This window comes from Trachurus trachurus, assembly GCF_905171665.1.
Source record: "Trachurus trachurus genome assembly, chromosome: 10".
NCBI lineage: Eukaryota > Metazoa > Chordata > Actinopteri > Carangiformes > Carangidae > Trachurus > Trachurus trachurus.
Window position 1 is genome coordinate 12,355,526 of NC_139894.1, and position 16,082 is coordinate 12,371,607.

General features: G+C 40.4%; 2 protein-coding genes across 2 annotated transcripts; one reads left to right on the forward strand and one right to left on the reverse strand.

Moving 5' to 3' along the window:
* Window positions 1-505: 505 nt before the first annotated feature.
* On the reverse strand, window positions 506-5,167 carry znf518b (zinc finger protein 518B). The gene has a single exon (XM_083980654.1). It carries the CDS (start codon window positions 5,046-5,048, stop codon window positions 2,832-2,834), a length of 2,217 nt encoding a protein of 738 aa, XP_083836780.1. The 5' UTR covers window positions 5,049-5,167; the 3' UTR covers window positions 506-2,831.
* A 1,372-nt stretch (window positions 5,168-6,539) lies between these two features.
* On the forward strand, window positions 6,540-15,842 carry gsr (glutathione reductase). The gene is made up of 13 exons (XM_083981041.1): window positions 6,540-6,837; window positions 7,323-7,491; window positions 8,445-8,471; window positions 8,583-8,671; window positions 10,217-10,286; window positions 10,444-10,591; window positions 10,735-10,789; window positions 10,875-10,974; window positions 11,075-11,329; window positions 13,186-13,297; window positions 14,012-14,143; window positions 14,299-14,432; window positions 14,979-15,842. The coding sequence occupies exons 1-13, from the start codon at window positions 6,773-6,775 to the stop codon at window positions 15,126-15,128; spliced, it is 1,506 nt and encodes a 501-aa protein (XP_083837167.1). The 5' UTR covers window positions 6,540-6,772; the 3' UTR covers window positions 15,129-15,842.
* Window positions 15,843-16,082: the final 240 nt, after the last annotated feature.

Below are 16,082 nucleotides of genomic sequence, written 5' to 3' on the forward strand. Positions count from 1 at the left end.
TAAGACAGTGTGCGAGAGTTTTCCTCTGTTGCAGTTTAATAATCCCATTCATTCATTTGCTGTACTTTAGTTATACTTTTTTTTTTTTACTCCATTATGATAACTTTGGTTACTGGTTATTATGGAGATTCAGATCATTAATCCAAAATATTATGACAATTATTATGATTATTGATTAAGATACCTGTCAGGAGATAATGAAATGTAGCCTCACCCTTACCTGCTGCAATGTTTATGTAATGCAACAATCAATAACTTCCAACAAACAATATTCTTTCTTGGATGTAATGTATTAATTAGCTGGATCTTCCCCTTACAAATATAATATGCCTTTTCTGAGATTCTTTTGATGTGTTCAATCTGTCCCTGCAGGATTTATGTAATAGGACCATGAACACTTCATGTGATGTAGTTATGTTGAACAAAACAGATAAAGCCATATAAATCATGATCATATTTACTTTTTTTTTTAAATGAAAAAGGTATTACACAATAGTTTATTTTTTTATAAAAGCATGTGGACATATAATGATAAACACTGTGGATGTATTAAAACCAAAAACACTTGACAGAACAGCAACATGATTCATCTCACACTAATGAGTGAAAGAAAGGCAATGTATAGTATATAAAAAAAAAAGTCAAACACCTTTTAAATGATTAGGCTACCGGTATATATATATATGTAACAAAGACTGCGCAGCAGCTTCAAACACTGCAATGTAAGAAAAGAAAAGCACAACATAAGTGTCGCTGCAGAAGAGGCCGTGGAATGTTTACCATTCCCTACTGATTAGAAACACGAATCATCACATTTTGTTTTAATAGGTAAATATACAATAAAATTTGTGGGTGACCAAAAAGTATATACACAATAAAAACTGTGGGCAACTAAAACCTACAATTTAATCATAGGTCTAGCACCTCATACATTATGATTACAGTATAAACAAGAACACATAGGTGTCATAATGCTGCCGTTCAGAAGAGAAACAGATCTGCAAAGTATCAGGACGGAAGGTTTAAAATTATACATCAGTGTTAAAACAGGGTTAAAAGCCCTAAAAAGTCACAGGGTATCTCTAAGTAGCCGGTTCAGGTTTATTTTAAGGGTCCTCATTTTTTTCTGAATTATGGCAACAATGAAAATTGCACGACACAAAGACAAACAATGGTATAGGAGGATTTATGGAATAAACACTTGTTATAAGGGCAGTAGCTCAAATAGCATCTGTGATAATTCAGATCATTCAGAAAAATTGAAAACACATCTAATATGGTAAAAAAAAACAGAAAGGTATTCAGCAATCATCAACTTTAGGTTAACATGAGAACGAACAATATAAAAATTCACAATGTTTCTTTGAGACTACTTTTGCCCTTTCAGCCCTCGGGCAGAACTTAAAACAGATGAATAGTCTATAACAACCTCACCATTCTCATTCATTTGTACTAGGGACTATTAGACTCTAGCCTCACAGAAACCTTAAGCAACAGTGCATTCAGGCACTCCTGTTCATCAACATAAAGTTTACTGATCAATTTACTGCTTGGAAAGTGAGGCCCATTCCATAATACCCAAGTTTACAGTACAACACCCAAACAAATGCTAGTGTTACGCCTTGCTTCCATTATTTACAACTCCATCCACCAACCATCCACATGATTAGCTATGCTGCATGACTTTGTACTATGGAAGAAGCTAAGAGTACCTGGAGAAACCCATGCAGGCACAGGGAAACATGCAAACTCCATATGAAGTGTGAAGTATATACTTGCTGTGGTTTTTTCAATGGTCAAATTAATTTAATGGATTTAGCAGTGACTGACTGGTGACCATCTGAAAAATATGACAAGGTCATGTAATACTTCAAAAATATACGCGCTTGCAAAAGTGCCTGAATGCACCACAAAACAAGTGACTCACCGGGCATCTCTGTAAAGATATGAAGTGCTGCACATAAAACACTGACTGTGATCTCAAAGGAAACCACGCGTCTCAGGCCAAACTCAGAGATCCTTCAATAGTTACAAATTAATTACCAGTTGTTGACCAGTTACAAGCTTATTAGCATTTAAATGTATATTTTTTTTAATGCAACTCTTGAACTGCCAGGCAAGTCTACACTAAACTAGCTGATTACATGACAAAGAGGCAAACATTTCTACTCCTGCAGGCTGTCTCTGTGTACTATATTATGCAGATACATGATGACTGTAAAGGGCCTTTTTGTTTTCCTTGTGTTGGACGATTCCGTTAATATTTAAAAACAGAAAAACTGTTATTAATTAATACTTCAAAGTATATTTTTGTGTAACTTTGCCAAACAGATATTATATAAATAATAAACATTTTTGAAATTAAATGACACCCACTAACATAATTAAAAATGATTAAATCTGTAGTGTTGTTTATACCATAATGGCAATGTTTTTATGCCTCTGACAAACTCAGCTGTGCTGCATATATTGCAGCCACTTGAACATCCTTTTTTTTTTTTTTAAGGGACTGGATAAATTCTAAAATGTAAGTGATGCAAATAAAATATAAATAAAAGACACAGTTTTAAATAAACAGCATGCGTAAATGCCTAAACTCTGACAGATCTACTAGTTTCTCAAACTTTTTCAACAGTTCTTTACATCTGTGTATCACCAACGACAATCTACTACAGCAGATGGTCTAAAAGCAGTCAAAGCTGCATTGCACTTGAATAATCCATATCCCATGTCGATATAGACAAACATGTAACATAGTCATCATCTTCCGATCGTAATACTAGTCATTTCCACATATTTCCACATGTTCACTGATAAGTGCTCCCGTAAATTCACGGAAAGACTCCGACAGTGCAGCCCATCACTTCGTATTTCTGTCCCATCACTTTGCTCAGCCTCATTTTTAAGATTTGGCACTTTGGAACCACATCGGAGGCTCCTGAGTCTGCGACAGTGTCTGCTCCCGGTTCCTGTATGGGCACCCGCGGCTTCGGGTGATTTAGTACCACAACAGGCTGGTTGGGGCCTGGTCGTTTCACCAGCTGGTCCACCTTCAACGGCATCGGGTAAATAACTGCACAATCAGTTACGCTGCCCATGGGTAAATGTGTCTTACATTTCGATATTCTAAGTTTCAGTCCTTTCTTGCTTTTTTTCCACACACCAACTTGGACCCTTCTCAGAGAGACAGTGAGGAACTTTGATGAAATGTCGCACTCATTTTTTGCCATTTTCTGGAGACCATCTCCGGACGCAGATGTATCCGAGTGCACGGGGATTTTAGAAACGGGCTTCTGATCCGTTGAAGACTTGGAAACAAGAGTCTGACAACATTTATCGTTGTCTTCAGGCGTAGTTGTATTTGTTTCCTTCTTGACATCAATACGATTGTCAGTCAGTCCAGGAAGTGGTGGGATCCCCTCATCGCACTCCTCTTTTTTTACAGAGTCAGTGGTCTGCTTTTTCAACACAGGGTCACAGGTTAAGGATCCATCTTTTGTGTCCACTGGAGCACAGTACCCGGATGTTGACGTCTCCCTCACCTGCTCTGTTTTGTTTGTAACCTTGATGTGATCTTGAGGTATACCACCAGAACGGTGGCTTTTATCCATCACTATGCCGCGCAGAGCCATTACAAGTGGCTGAATAGAGCCCTGGGCCTCCTCTGGTTGTTGACTTAATGAAAACACTGAAGAAATCACGGGAAACCCCTCAGGCTCTGGCACATCTATTTCTCGAACTCTCTCTCTGGTCCTGACCTCCTGGCTCCAGGCTGAGATCTTTGAATTCGTATAGTTAGAAAGCACAGGGGCCTTGACAGGCGAGTGCCCATTTAGAGTCCTGTGTGTTGGAAAAGATTGATTTGCAACGTTGTCCTTACACGCTAAAATCACTGCCGGTTTCACTTGAACAGCTGCAGCCGAGGCAACGCTCAAGGAGAGAGGTATAGGTTTCAGACTTTGCTGTTTCAAGCTCATCCCCTCCGTTGTTATTTTTGAAGCCGCGTTGTTCCTGTGGTGGATCTCCCCAGGTTCCAGCTTCACAGCCATTGACACATCTCGAGAAATGTTTTTTGTGTCGCTAGCTCTCCGGGCTAGGACACTCTGGGAATGCTCTGGGATTAAGTTCTTCCTTTCCTCCGCTGCTCTCTGAGACACATTCATTGCCATATTGTCCGGATGCAGGATGCTAGATAACCTGTTGGCAACCCTGCTGGTGATAACAGTGGGAGGAGCTGCGCTAAGATTCACAGCTTCTCTCTGTGCCATTCTCATCCCACTATTTCCATCCCTTACAGGATTGGGCATACTTTTAGAAAGCTTGGTTGGAATGACTGTGTTGCGCTCTAAATTGATTATTTCTTGTGACAGTCTTTTGAAGCCGCTCTTTTCTTTGTTTGCTTGATTTGGGAGAGTTTTGGAAATACTGATCGGAGCAACAGCTGGACGCTCCATGTTCACTGTGTTTGTTTCATACTGTTTCCTGTTTACTGTGCACATCCCCATGCTCAGAGACTTCACTGTGTTGGGATGATTTAATGTGGATGATAATGTCTTTTCCAGTGCAATGTTTTGAGAAACTGTGGTCCGTGTGTCTTTTATCACAGACTCGTTTTCTTGTTGAGTGACGATCCTCAGTTTAAGCTCCTTTGTCCCATTAACAGTTTTCACCTCAACAAGTTCAACCAAGCAGCCAGCAGGGATCGTAACTTCCTCTGGAAGAGAAACAGTGAGGGCCCGGTTGTGCTGTATGAGTCCATTCAAAGGAGACAAAAGTTCTGTATTTCCATTAGTGCCGTTTGATACATTTATGTCCAGTGTCTTTCCTCTGTGTTCCTCTTTACCCGGCCTGACTGCAGGTGCACTCGGCGGGGGTATTGTCACCCGAACAGCTGGTCGAGTTGAGGACGGATCAAAGGTGGCCATGCTTGATAAGGCACTGGACACAGGCAGAGGAGACATTTTGGTCATGCCAGGCTTAGCAGGTCCTTGGCTGTTGCTTTTACCATGCAAACGCTCAATATGCTTTACAAGGCACAGCCTCCTCATATAGCCCTGTCCACAGTGAGGACATTTAAATTGATATTTTGAAGTGCCGGTATGTTGCTTCAGGTGCGCGCTTAACTCTGCCTCACTGAGGGAGACGTTGTTGCAATAAAAACAGTAAAACCTTGTTCCCATGTGCTCGATCATGTGCTTTTTGAACACTGCAGCGTCCGGCGAAGCAAATCCACACTTCTCACAGTACATCACATTGGAGGTGCTTAACACACGATCCAGGGGCATGCTATGATGTCCACCGTTCACAGACGGTGGCATGCTTGGATAGCCCACGGGTTTCATGTTGAGCATTGATGAGGTCTACTGGTCATCTGGCAGCAGCAGCAGCAGCAGGGGGCCACAAAATTCAAAAGCTGCGGCTGCTACACAGAGAAAAAAGGATCCATTGCTAGTGGGGGTGGGGGGTGGGGGGAGCCAAAGCTGATGAAAACGTCAACTTCAAACCTGTGAAATGCAAATGAGAGAGAGAGAGAGGGTTACAAAATCAAAGTATGTAATTGAACCTTACAGAGCAAAGTGCTGACATGAAGACGAGGCCCTAAACCCCTCCCCCCTCATCCACAGCTCATGCAGCATTGTCTACGCCTGTAGCTGCTTTTTTTTTTTTTTCCTCAACTTGCACAACAACACACAAACACACACACATGCATAACATTCACCGGATTTATTTGCACTCATCCCTACACGAGTTGCCTTTGAAGACAAGCAGAAGGCCCCGCTACCTGACCACAACTGAGGAGGAGGAGGGGGGGTTCACAAAGACGACGCCCCGCATAGCAAGTGTTTATGTTGGCAACAGAGTCAAATACTACGAACATACCTGCTCAGATGGTTGTGTACGAGCGTTTTTATGGTCCGATAAATATATTTGAAGTGTGTAAAATGTTCAGAAATCCCCTTCTCTGGATGTGATACTGACGCTTGTCAACACAGCCAACCGAGTCGCTTTGAGGTTAGCTCGCCATTTAGCCATCAGTGGCTAGCGCAAACACAATTCCGGAAAATGCCTGTTTCTGCCTTCAAAATAAGAGCATGTATTAAAATTTAAACTACCCCAGTCTGTTTTATACTATAAATCTGTGAGCCGAATTGTATTTTAATTCGTTTTATTTCTTCCAATTGTGTTTTATACTGCCAAAAAATGCTTTATATATCTTATTATGGAAGTGACGTTTTTAGTTTGAAAGTTGTAGCCGGAAGTTAAAGTTTAATTCGTTTCTCTTGACAACCGACGAAGTGGCAAGCTGGGCGCAGCGTAACGTCTATTCTTGAACAGGCACAACGCAAAGCTCTCGTGAGTTCCCTTGATGTGTTTACGTTGAATTGTAAATCTGCTACAGAAACCACGTAGATCTATGATTGGTCCTCGACGTTGTTATGCCCGCCCCTTAGAAACATGACAACTTCCACCATTACAATGATAATTTTAAAATCCTCAGTGCATTTCCTTCACATTAGATCAACATAGACAGCGTTTATATTTAGGTTAGAGATAAAACAAGGAAAGCGGGGGCATCGCAGCAGTTTGGTATAAATGTGTCTAAATCACTTTGTGCTCACCCAGTGACACAGGAAGTGGATTAAAGCTTTTGTATTTGATGTGACACAAAAGTCAGAGTCCACACGCTGAGGGGAGAGTGGCCAGAGGAGGCAGATAAACAACGGCACGTTGTGGATTCAACTCATTAAAATGCCCTAAAACATTTATCAAGATGCTGTTTTTTATAAGAGTCTGCAGACTGCGACCTGCTGCGTCAGTGTCCCTCGCATTACCAAGGTGAGTGTGTTTGTGTACGACTGAAGAAAGCTCGTTATTTAAAAACAATTGTTACCATATGCTTCCTCGATTGTAGCCTAGTTTATTTATTATTTAAAACCTAATCTAAAAGCCTGTTTGCCCACGTGCTTTTACATTTAGCGCGATATATCTTTTAAATCAAATTCTTGTTGCAAAATGTTGCTGTTATTGTAGCCACTCCACTCTGTAGCTCATGTGAGGATCATCACGACTATTGTGAAAACTGTTTCTGGGATTTACACACCTATTGTTGCAATTCATAATGACACAGCAGTGGCATTCACTTGACCCTCCCATTCCCTACTCGCCCGACACATTATGCCGGCGAGCTTCCTGGTTATGGCAGTTTTAATCCAGCCAACCCGGACGCAACCTGTGCACTAGGTTTGTCCTCAGAAAGCAACTTTGTCTTTTGTCGTGTTTTTTGTTTGTTCGTTCGTTTGTTCGTTTGTTTGACAACACAGAGTGATCCGCCGCAGCATGGCCTCAGACCCGGCTTCAGCAGCAGAACCGATCCGCTTCGACTTCCTGGTGATCGGCGGTGGGTCTGGAGGTCTGGCCGGGGCTCGCAGGGCGTCGGAGCTCGGAGCGGCCACCGCGGTGCTGGAGAGTCACAAACTCGGAGGTACCTGCGTGAGTAAAAAAAAACAAAACAACAAAAACTAAACACCCGATTGCTGTCACTTTACTGTCGCCTCTGCAGCTTTCACACACACACACACACACACACATATAGTTGCCAGGTTGACTGCGAAGCCTCCGGACTCCTTTTGTGGAAGTTTTTTGTGTCCTACAACAAACAGAAACACTGCGGGTCTGTTAGAAGTTTGAAGCGTCCCAGCAGATAAGCAGCAGTCTACAAAACACTAGGCTACAGATCATAAAAGAAAAAGTGTGGAGATTTATCATAGCTTTGATATTACTATTGCATTGTAGCCTATATTTTAAGTGTTTATACTTTTGCATCCACCCACCACATCCACTTCCCAGTTGGTTATGGTTACTGTAGTTGTTAAAGAGATAGCTGCAGATGTGTGTTAAAGGTGGTTATTGCGCAAAACTGTGTTGGATGCAGTTGCAAACATAAGGAAATGGTCTAATTGAGAATATATTGTACATGTTAACCATACAAAATTGATTCAGCAATGCTTTAACCCCATTTCTGCACCCTCTTTACTTGCAGAATAAGTTATTCGTATTATTATAGAATAATTATTGTTATACAAACAGCAAACTGAAAAAACCTCTCATGTCCAGTTTGATGATTTCAACTCTAAGCAAATGATAAAATTAGTAATCAAATATTTTTTTAACAAATATGAAAAATGACTAGCTGTATACATTTAAAATATTTTGGTATGTGGATGTGGAAAAAAAATCCTAGTATAAATGACAAATATTCATGTTGGTTTTAAGAATAATGAGGACTATAGGCCTACTTAACTTTTTTCATTTAACACTGCAACACAATGAGCTTGTGCAAATTAAAGTTCAGCCCATTCCTTTCTTTTCACTTTAACATGTGCTTGGACGCTATTTGACTGATGTTACTCTGAACTCATTTGCTGTGTTTCAATGCTTTTCAGGTCAATGTTGGCTGTGTCCCCAAGAAGGTAAAGTCTTCCCATGCTTGTTGTAACAAGTTAAACTCAGAGACATAGTCATTTGTTTATATATTCACTAGACTAGACGTTAAATCGAGTACCTTTGCCCTCTCCTTACAGGTGATGTGGAATGCAGCAGTTCATGCTGAGTATCTCCACGATCACAATGACTACGGCTTTGACGTTGGAAGCGTTCGTTTCAGCTGGGAGTAAGTTGCACTATCTGTTGGTGCCTGTTTCATTTCACTTTTTTCCCCTTTATTTGCCACCACAATGCACTCTTTTGAAAACAGTTGGGGAGGAACTTCCTGGTACAAAGCAGTATCTATTTCACAGCGTAACTTCTCAGTCTACCATGTCTTGTCTTGCCTCACTTCAACCTAGTTCTCTATCTTGTGTCAACATGACGGTTCGGTGAAGGTGACTGCTTAAGATAACCCTGGGATAGGAGTGGCTGCCCACATGGGACACACTGGTCAGGGAGTCACAACGCACAACAGGAATGGACACTCTAAGGTTTAAGGTGTCACTGTGAGGATCATCAGACTAGACAGAAAAAATATATCAAATTCTAAAGGAAAGTGAAAGCAGTATCACTGAACACTAACAGCACAAATATAACCTGTTTAAAGTTTCAGTTGATTAACCTGAAGACTGTAGTTTGTAAAAAAGATGGGGTGTGGTGAGTGCTTTAAAGGCCAAAGGAAAAAAAGTGAAAAAAATATAGTTTGTGTTGTGGTGTTAGATTTACATTATATTGTCATGTGTTCCTGTTATTTAGTCCATCCTCTGTTTTTTTGTAGCAGGACCTACACTACATTGTGAATAGACTGCTTCGTAATAAATTGAAAAATACAGTCCTATAAAAAACATTGTTCTGTTAAAAGGAAACCTTCAGATCCAGTGAGTGTAAACAGTAAATGTACTGTTATTAGAATATTGGACATCTACATTTAGAAAATATCTCACCTTTAATACTAAGCAGTGTGTTCACAACAGAAGTATAACGACACCAGTGTTTATGATGGCTGCTGGATGTTGTTTACCGATGCAGGAAATACTTTTACTTCCTGAATAACTTTATTCCAACGGACCATTGCGAACTTGTGATCGGGCCGTTGCAGAGTTTTAATCTTTGGAGCAGGCAGGAAATTCAGGTTATGAAAAGCTGATGATAAATTATAGTACTATTATACAGGTGCCCTGCACATACCCTAGATATAATCCCATCATGCTCCGTTGCAAGTATAAACATGCTAAACAGACCCAGATGATTCATTCATTTATCCGGGTGGAAAGAGGAAAAGATCGAAGTGATTTTTGAAAGAGGGTTCATTGTTTGGTCAGTGACTGGTCCACTGGCTGCAGTTTCAATAGGGACGGTGACTAACATGATCTATGTAAAAGGGTTGGACATAGTCGTCAACAGCGCACAGTTGATGACTGTGAAACTAGCGCATTATTGTGATATGTAAGGAAAAAACAGACAAGTGACTAATGCGGCGATGTTACAGATGGTCTGCGGTACAGAAATGCCTCATTGGAAAGAGTCCATACTTAACTAAGACATGTTGTGTTTTTTTCCCCCTTTAATCAGTCACCTGTCTGTTTGTGCAGACAGTGCACCAGTGAAGGTCAGATGTTTGCTTGTTTGCTAGAAAAAACGTTACAAAGGTACTGCTGGGATGAAGCCTTGAATAAATACAGGTGGGAAATAAAATCTTATCTTTCCTGTGTCTTATTTGTGTTTGCAGAACTCTAAAGGCCAAAAGGGATGCTTATGTCAGTCACCTAAATCGCATTTATCGCAACAATCTGGACAAGGTAACCTTTTTTTTTTTTACAACTCATATTATCTCTGTTATTTCAGGGCTACAGTTTAATTACATGTCTGTCAATGTCTATTCTCAGCATCCTCAATTCACTGACACATGTTTATTATTGAAGGAGGTAATTAATGACATCTGCTCCTTTTTTACAGGCTAAAATACAAACAATCCATGGTCATGCAAGGTTCACAAATGACCCTGAGCCGACTGTGGAGGTCGGTGGGAAGAAGTACACAGCGCCTCACATCCTCATCGCCACTGGAGGGCAGCCTTCTGTTTTGAGTGAGACTGAAGTTCCAGGTAAGACAGACTGTAGTTAGGTTTTATTTGGAAACAGTAATCACCTTTGTGTTCAGCACTGCTGTTGTTGTTGTTGTTGCTTTGCAAATGGGCTTGATGAACTTTGATGCAATTATAAAGTTATTTAATACTGTGTGTTACAGGGGCGAATCTGGGCATTACCAGTGATGGCTTTTTTGAACTTGAAACTCTGCCAAAGTAAGATGATTATATAATCTCTGTATTCAGGATACCAGGAAAAAATTGTGTCCATGATTGAAGTGTTGTGTTGTTTTCCCAACAGGCGCAGTGTGATTGTGGGTGCTGGCTACATTGCAGTGGAAATGGCAGGCATCCTTTCCACCCTGGGGTCCCAAACATCCCTCATTATTCGACAGTCAGGGGTAAGAAACCCTCATGATCACTGCACAAAGTAAAATACTAACATGAACATGAATGATGTGCGGCCAATGCATTTGTGCTACTCTCATATTCTGTCTGCAGGTTTTGAGGAACTTCGACAGCTTCGTCAGCGCAAACTGCACCAAAGAGCTGCAAAACTCTGGGATCGATCTGTGGAAAAACACTCAGGTGAAGTCTGTGAGTAAAACAGACAGAGGTCTGGACGTGACGCTCGTCACCAAAGACCCGGAGAAGAAGAACGATGAGGAGAAGATCAGCACCATCCAGGAGGTGGACTGTCTCCTCTGGGCCATCGGGAGGCAGCCAAACACCTGTGGACTCAACATCGGCGAGATGGTAACAGTCGCTGCTCATGAAGCTCCTTTTGTTTTCTGTTCATTTTAAACTGGATGGAGGGGCGTTGTTTGGCTCAGTTGGTAGAGCAGACGCCCCATATGCAGAGTCTGTAGTCCTCCCTGCAGCCGGCCCCATATCGAATCCCGATTTGGGCGGCCCTTTGCTGCATGTCATTCCCCCTCTCTCTGCCTCCCCATTTCTTGTCTCTCTTGACTACACTATTAGTCTACTTGCCAGCCCATAGGGCCCCATTGTGAACCCGGAAATGTTGAGTACCCCAAAGTTTTATGTTAGAAATATATAGTATGGGTCCCCAGTATTCAGAAACTGCCGGATGCTAACTTATATACATTGGGCAATTAGCATAACATACATAATTAGCATAAATTAGCATAATTGCCTATGGGCAATATTTCAACAAAATTGACTTGGCTGATCTGGGCAATATTGGAGTGGTTTTAGGGGTTATTGATGATGCTGAATCCATTTCTGACATTTTCAAAATTCAAAATGGCTGTCTAAACCGGAAGTGACCAGATTTTAACCGCCAGTGGGCCGATTTTGATGGACCAAAATCTGGTCACTTCCGGTTTAGACAGACATTTTGAATTTTGAAAATGTCAGAAATGGATTCAGCATCATCAATAACCCCTAAAACCACTCCAATATTGCCCAGATCAGCCAAGTCAATTTTGTTGAAATATTGCCCATATAGGCAATTATGCTAATTTATGCTAATTATGTCAATTATGCTAATTGCCCAATATATATATAAGTTAGCATCCGGCAGTTTCTGAATACTGGGGACCCATACTATATATTTCTAACATAAAACTTTGGGGTACTCAACATTTCCGGGTACTCATTGTTGGCAAGTAGACTATATCAGTTAAAGCCCCAAACTGGATGGTGGTAACAACATGGAGTTGAGAGGTTCCTACGTGGATAAAAATGATTTAAACATCAATAAAGTAGATACAGACAGATACGTTTGTCTTATCACTTTATCAGGGAATTAATTAGTTTTTGGCTCCGTTCATATTTCCTGTGTCTACCTCGTCCTGGCTGCTTAATTGTCCCCATAGATTAGAGCGGCACATTATTTAATCTTTCACACAGTGTGAAAGCTTCATTAAGGTTTCCATTATTTAACACCTTTGTATAAAAGGAGCTCAAAATAAACCAGGCATGAGTTCATGTTAAATCAATGATTAGTGATAATCTGGAGACAAGATTAGACAGCTGTCACATAACAGTCTTTGTTATGCTGTTTGTCAGTCGGCACATGTAAAATGCTCGTTAGCTCAGGGTCAACAGGCAAATTAATAATGGATTAAAGGGGCAGTTAAGTCTGGGTTAAGTCAAAGTCTTCCCTCTATTTATGGTGCGTCAGCTGAAGGCAGCAGACAGAATTGGGCGTAGTCAGACTGACTATTCAGAGGAAGTGATCTTTAATGTTTCTGTTCTTATTCTGACTTCTCATTTTATTGTCTAATATGTAGCTAATATGAAGGAGTGAAAGTGACTTTTCTTACATTTTTTGGAATTGCAAAGAAAAAGTTTTAAAACCATTTGGATCACCAGCACCTCCTTGTTGTCTTAGTGGTATTTAGACCCTGTTTGAGGTTGGTCATTGTTGACACATTACCACAAAACTTTGTTTTCTCCTCTCTGTGCATCACATTACAGCCTTAGCACCTCCACAGTCAGCATGACTCACTGTTGTCTCTAGCTGTAGACAGAAAACAAAACTTTCCTGTTCCTTTGTTTGTCTATTACAAGACCCTCAGTGCTAAAATGTGATGTCTTTGCTGATTTTCGAATACATACATAACAGCTTTTCTCTCCGTTTGCAGGGATTGAATACAGACGAAAGAGGCCATATCATCGTGGATGAGTTTCAGAACACCAGTCGACCAGGGATCTACGCTGTGGGAGATGTCTGTGGCAAAGCTCTTCTCACACCAGGTAGAAAGTCACTGTATTACCTAATAATAAGTGAAAATTATAATTTTTTCTTATCAATTAATTACTTTTTATTATGAAACTATAGTAATGTGTAGAGTATTATCAATATGAGGATTGTAAGATTAATTCTGAAAATATTTTAGACTGAAATCCTAGGTCAGTTCAATATTCATTTATTCATATAAATGTTTTTGTTACTGTTGTTGTTGTTGAATATTTATATTTATCTTTGACAGTTCTAATTTCTGTCATTGGAGCCATGCTATGTTTTGGTTTGTAGGACACACTAATGTAGCTTAATGTGACTTTATTTCAAAGGATAGCCCCTTGAGATGTGCCATCTCATTTTCGAGGGGGTCCTTAAATAAAATATGTTAAAATAAATGTTAATGTTAACATTTTAAGTTAATTTATTTTAACAGAAAGGGACTCTTATGTCTTCATTTAGTGTTTATTGGAGGAAAAAACTGCTACTTTCCTGTGCAGGTCTGGTGCAGGTGCAGCTCACGTGTAGAGACAGCCATCTATTATACATATTGTCCATAGTTACTGTTTACTACAGCCAGATCAGATTAGAGCAGAACATCCATCACTGTCTTTGTCTTGGTTTTTCTGGTTTGAGGTGGACAATGGACATCCACCTCCCTTTTCTTAGGGAAATTAAATGTTTACTTAGGGTGTTAGATTCTGATATGTTGTTGTGTGCTGTGGCAGTTGCCATTGCTGCAGGCAGAAAGCTGGCACACAGACTGTTTGAGGGCAAAAGGGACTCCAAGCTGGACTACTCCTGCATTCCCACAGTGGTGTTCAGCCACCCACCCATCGGTACTGTCGGCCTCACAGAAGGTGAGTTTCAGTCACAACTTCACTTTCCAGATATACATTTTCTCCCATGTAATATTCTGTGAGCATGACTATTAACATTTACACGACAGTACATTACAGCTTTATTGAGTAAGACAAAAATCCATATTCTTAATTTGTTCATGTTCATGTCACAGAGGAGGCCATTAAATCCAGAGGGAAGGAGAATATAAAGATTTACAAGACTTCTTTCACTCCAATGTATCACGCCATCACCAGCAGGAAGAGTCAGTGCATCATGAAGCTGGTGTGTGTGGGCAAGGAGGAGAAGGTAGGAGTCATGTGACCTCCAGGCGTTGGCTTTACAAATCAGAAACAGTATATTTTTTTTAAATATAGAAGGAAGAATCGTCTCTAAACTCTTTTTAAACTGTTGAAAAAAATGAATACATGATTATAAACAGCTGTTACGGGGTTAGATAGATAGATAGATAGATAGATAGATAGATAGATAGATAGATAGATAGATAGATAGATAGATAGATAGATAGATAGATCAACTTTATTGTCTGTCATCTTTGACAGGCTGAATTTTGGGGACATTTTTTTTGCTATTTAGTGGAGCCAGAAATAAACCAGACGAGTCTGACATAAGACATCATCAGTAAATGTCAGCATTTTACAATGGCTTTTGTTTAGACTCACTGTTCATCACCAGCACTGTAATCAGCTCTTATGCAAAAATAAATCCATCTCCCGAACAGTAGAAGGAGGTGCCAGAGTGCAGTTCATCCACAAACCGGACTAAATGAACAAAACCTCTTTGAGTTTGACATTTTCCTTTTTTCTGACCCTCAATCTGTGTCTTTTCTCTCAGGTGGTGGGCCTGCACATGCAGGGCCTGGGCTGTGATGAGATGCTGCAGGGCTTCTCTGTGGCCATCAAAATGGGTGCTACCAAAGCAGACTTTGACAAGACTATTGCCATTCACCCCACCTCATCTGAGGAGTTTGTCACGATGCGTTAATGCGACGACAAACAACCTCCACCCACCTACCATTCTTTGCTTCCCTATACGACCGGCATACCAGGACAGAGTCTCCACTACATAATACTCTCACAGCAGCTTGACGACTTTGCTTTCTAAAACTATCTTCATACTTCTATTTTCTCTCATATAAGTGACCTTATTTGTGCGCAGTGTTTCTTTCTTTTCTAATTTCTGCCTAAATGGACCAAGACTTAGTTATGACCTTCTTAAACTGTACTGGAATCCATTTTATTGATTGTGAAATGGAAGTGATGGATCCACAGGTACTATTGTTGTCAAGTGATTGGCTGGGAAGTCAAAAAGACCTGTCTCCTAGTGTATGTGTTTGATTTGTCAGTCATTTGTCAGATTAATTCTCCAAACGCTGCTGCTTCATTAAGGCACCTATTTACTACCAATGCAAGGTCATAACATATTTACTGTACTGTTTTAAAGAATCAATAAACCTAGCAGGTGTTTTTTCGTAAGTGTTGTGATTCTTTTCTCTTTATTCTGTGACTAAAGCATGTGGCATGTGACTGACTGTTGTTTTAATCCAGTGGCATGTTGTAGTACTGTAACTTCCACCCAGTGCCTTAACCTGTCTTTACAATTGAAATGGGTTGGGCAATGAACAAAGTATTGTACTGTTGTTCTCAGGTTTGGCAGAGGGAGTTGTGTTCCTACTTGTAACTATGAGAAACTCCCCTCTCGTGCCAGCATACAGTAGTATCCAGATGTACCAGTGTGATGTATTTAGTAGCACATGAGACTGGTGAATAAATGTATTCAGACATCTTTAGCGTACTGGAGGTATGTGTTAAAATTCTGTACTTATTTACAATTTGTGGTATTTGTATCTGAGCATTTACATTTTATCTTTCAGGAATACAATCCAGGTGATTGACAGCTAGTTGACAGCTATAGTAGGAGTATTACTGTACTATAGTC

Coding starts and splice junctions, on each gene's coding strand:
- gsr (XM_083981041.1), top strand. CDS start 6,773: ATGCTGTTTTTTATAAGAGTCTGCAGACTGCGACCTGCTGCGTCAGTG. Junction 10,287..10,443: donor ATCGCAACAATCTGGACAAG/GTAACCTTTTTT, acceptor CCTTTTTTACAG/GCTAAAATACAAACAATCCA. Junction 14,144..14,298: donor TACTGTCGGCCTCACAGAAG/GTGAGTTTCAGT, acceptor TTCATGTCACAG/AGGAGGCCATTAAATCCAGA.
- znf518b (XM_083980654.1), bottom strand. CDS start 5,048: ATGAGGAGGCTGTGCCTTGTAAAGCATATTGAGCGTTTGCATGGTAAA.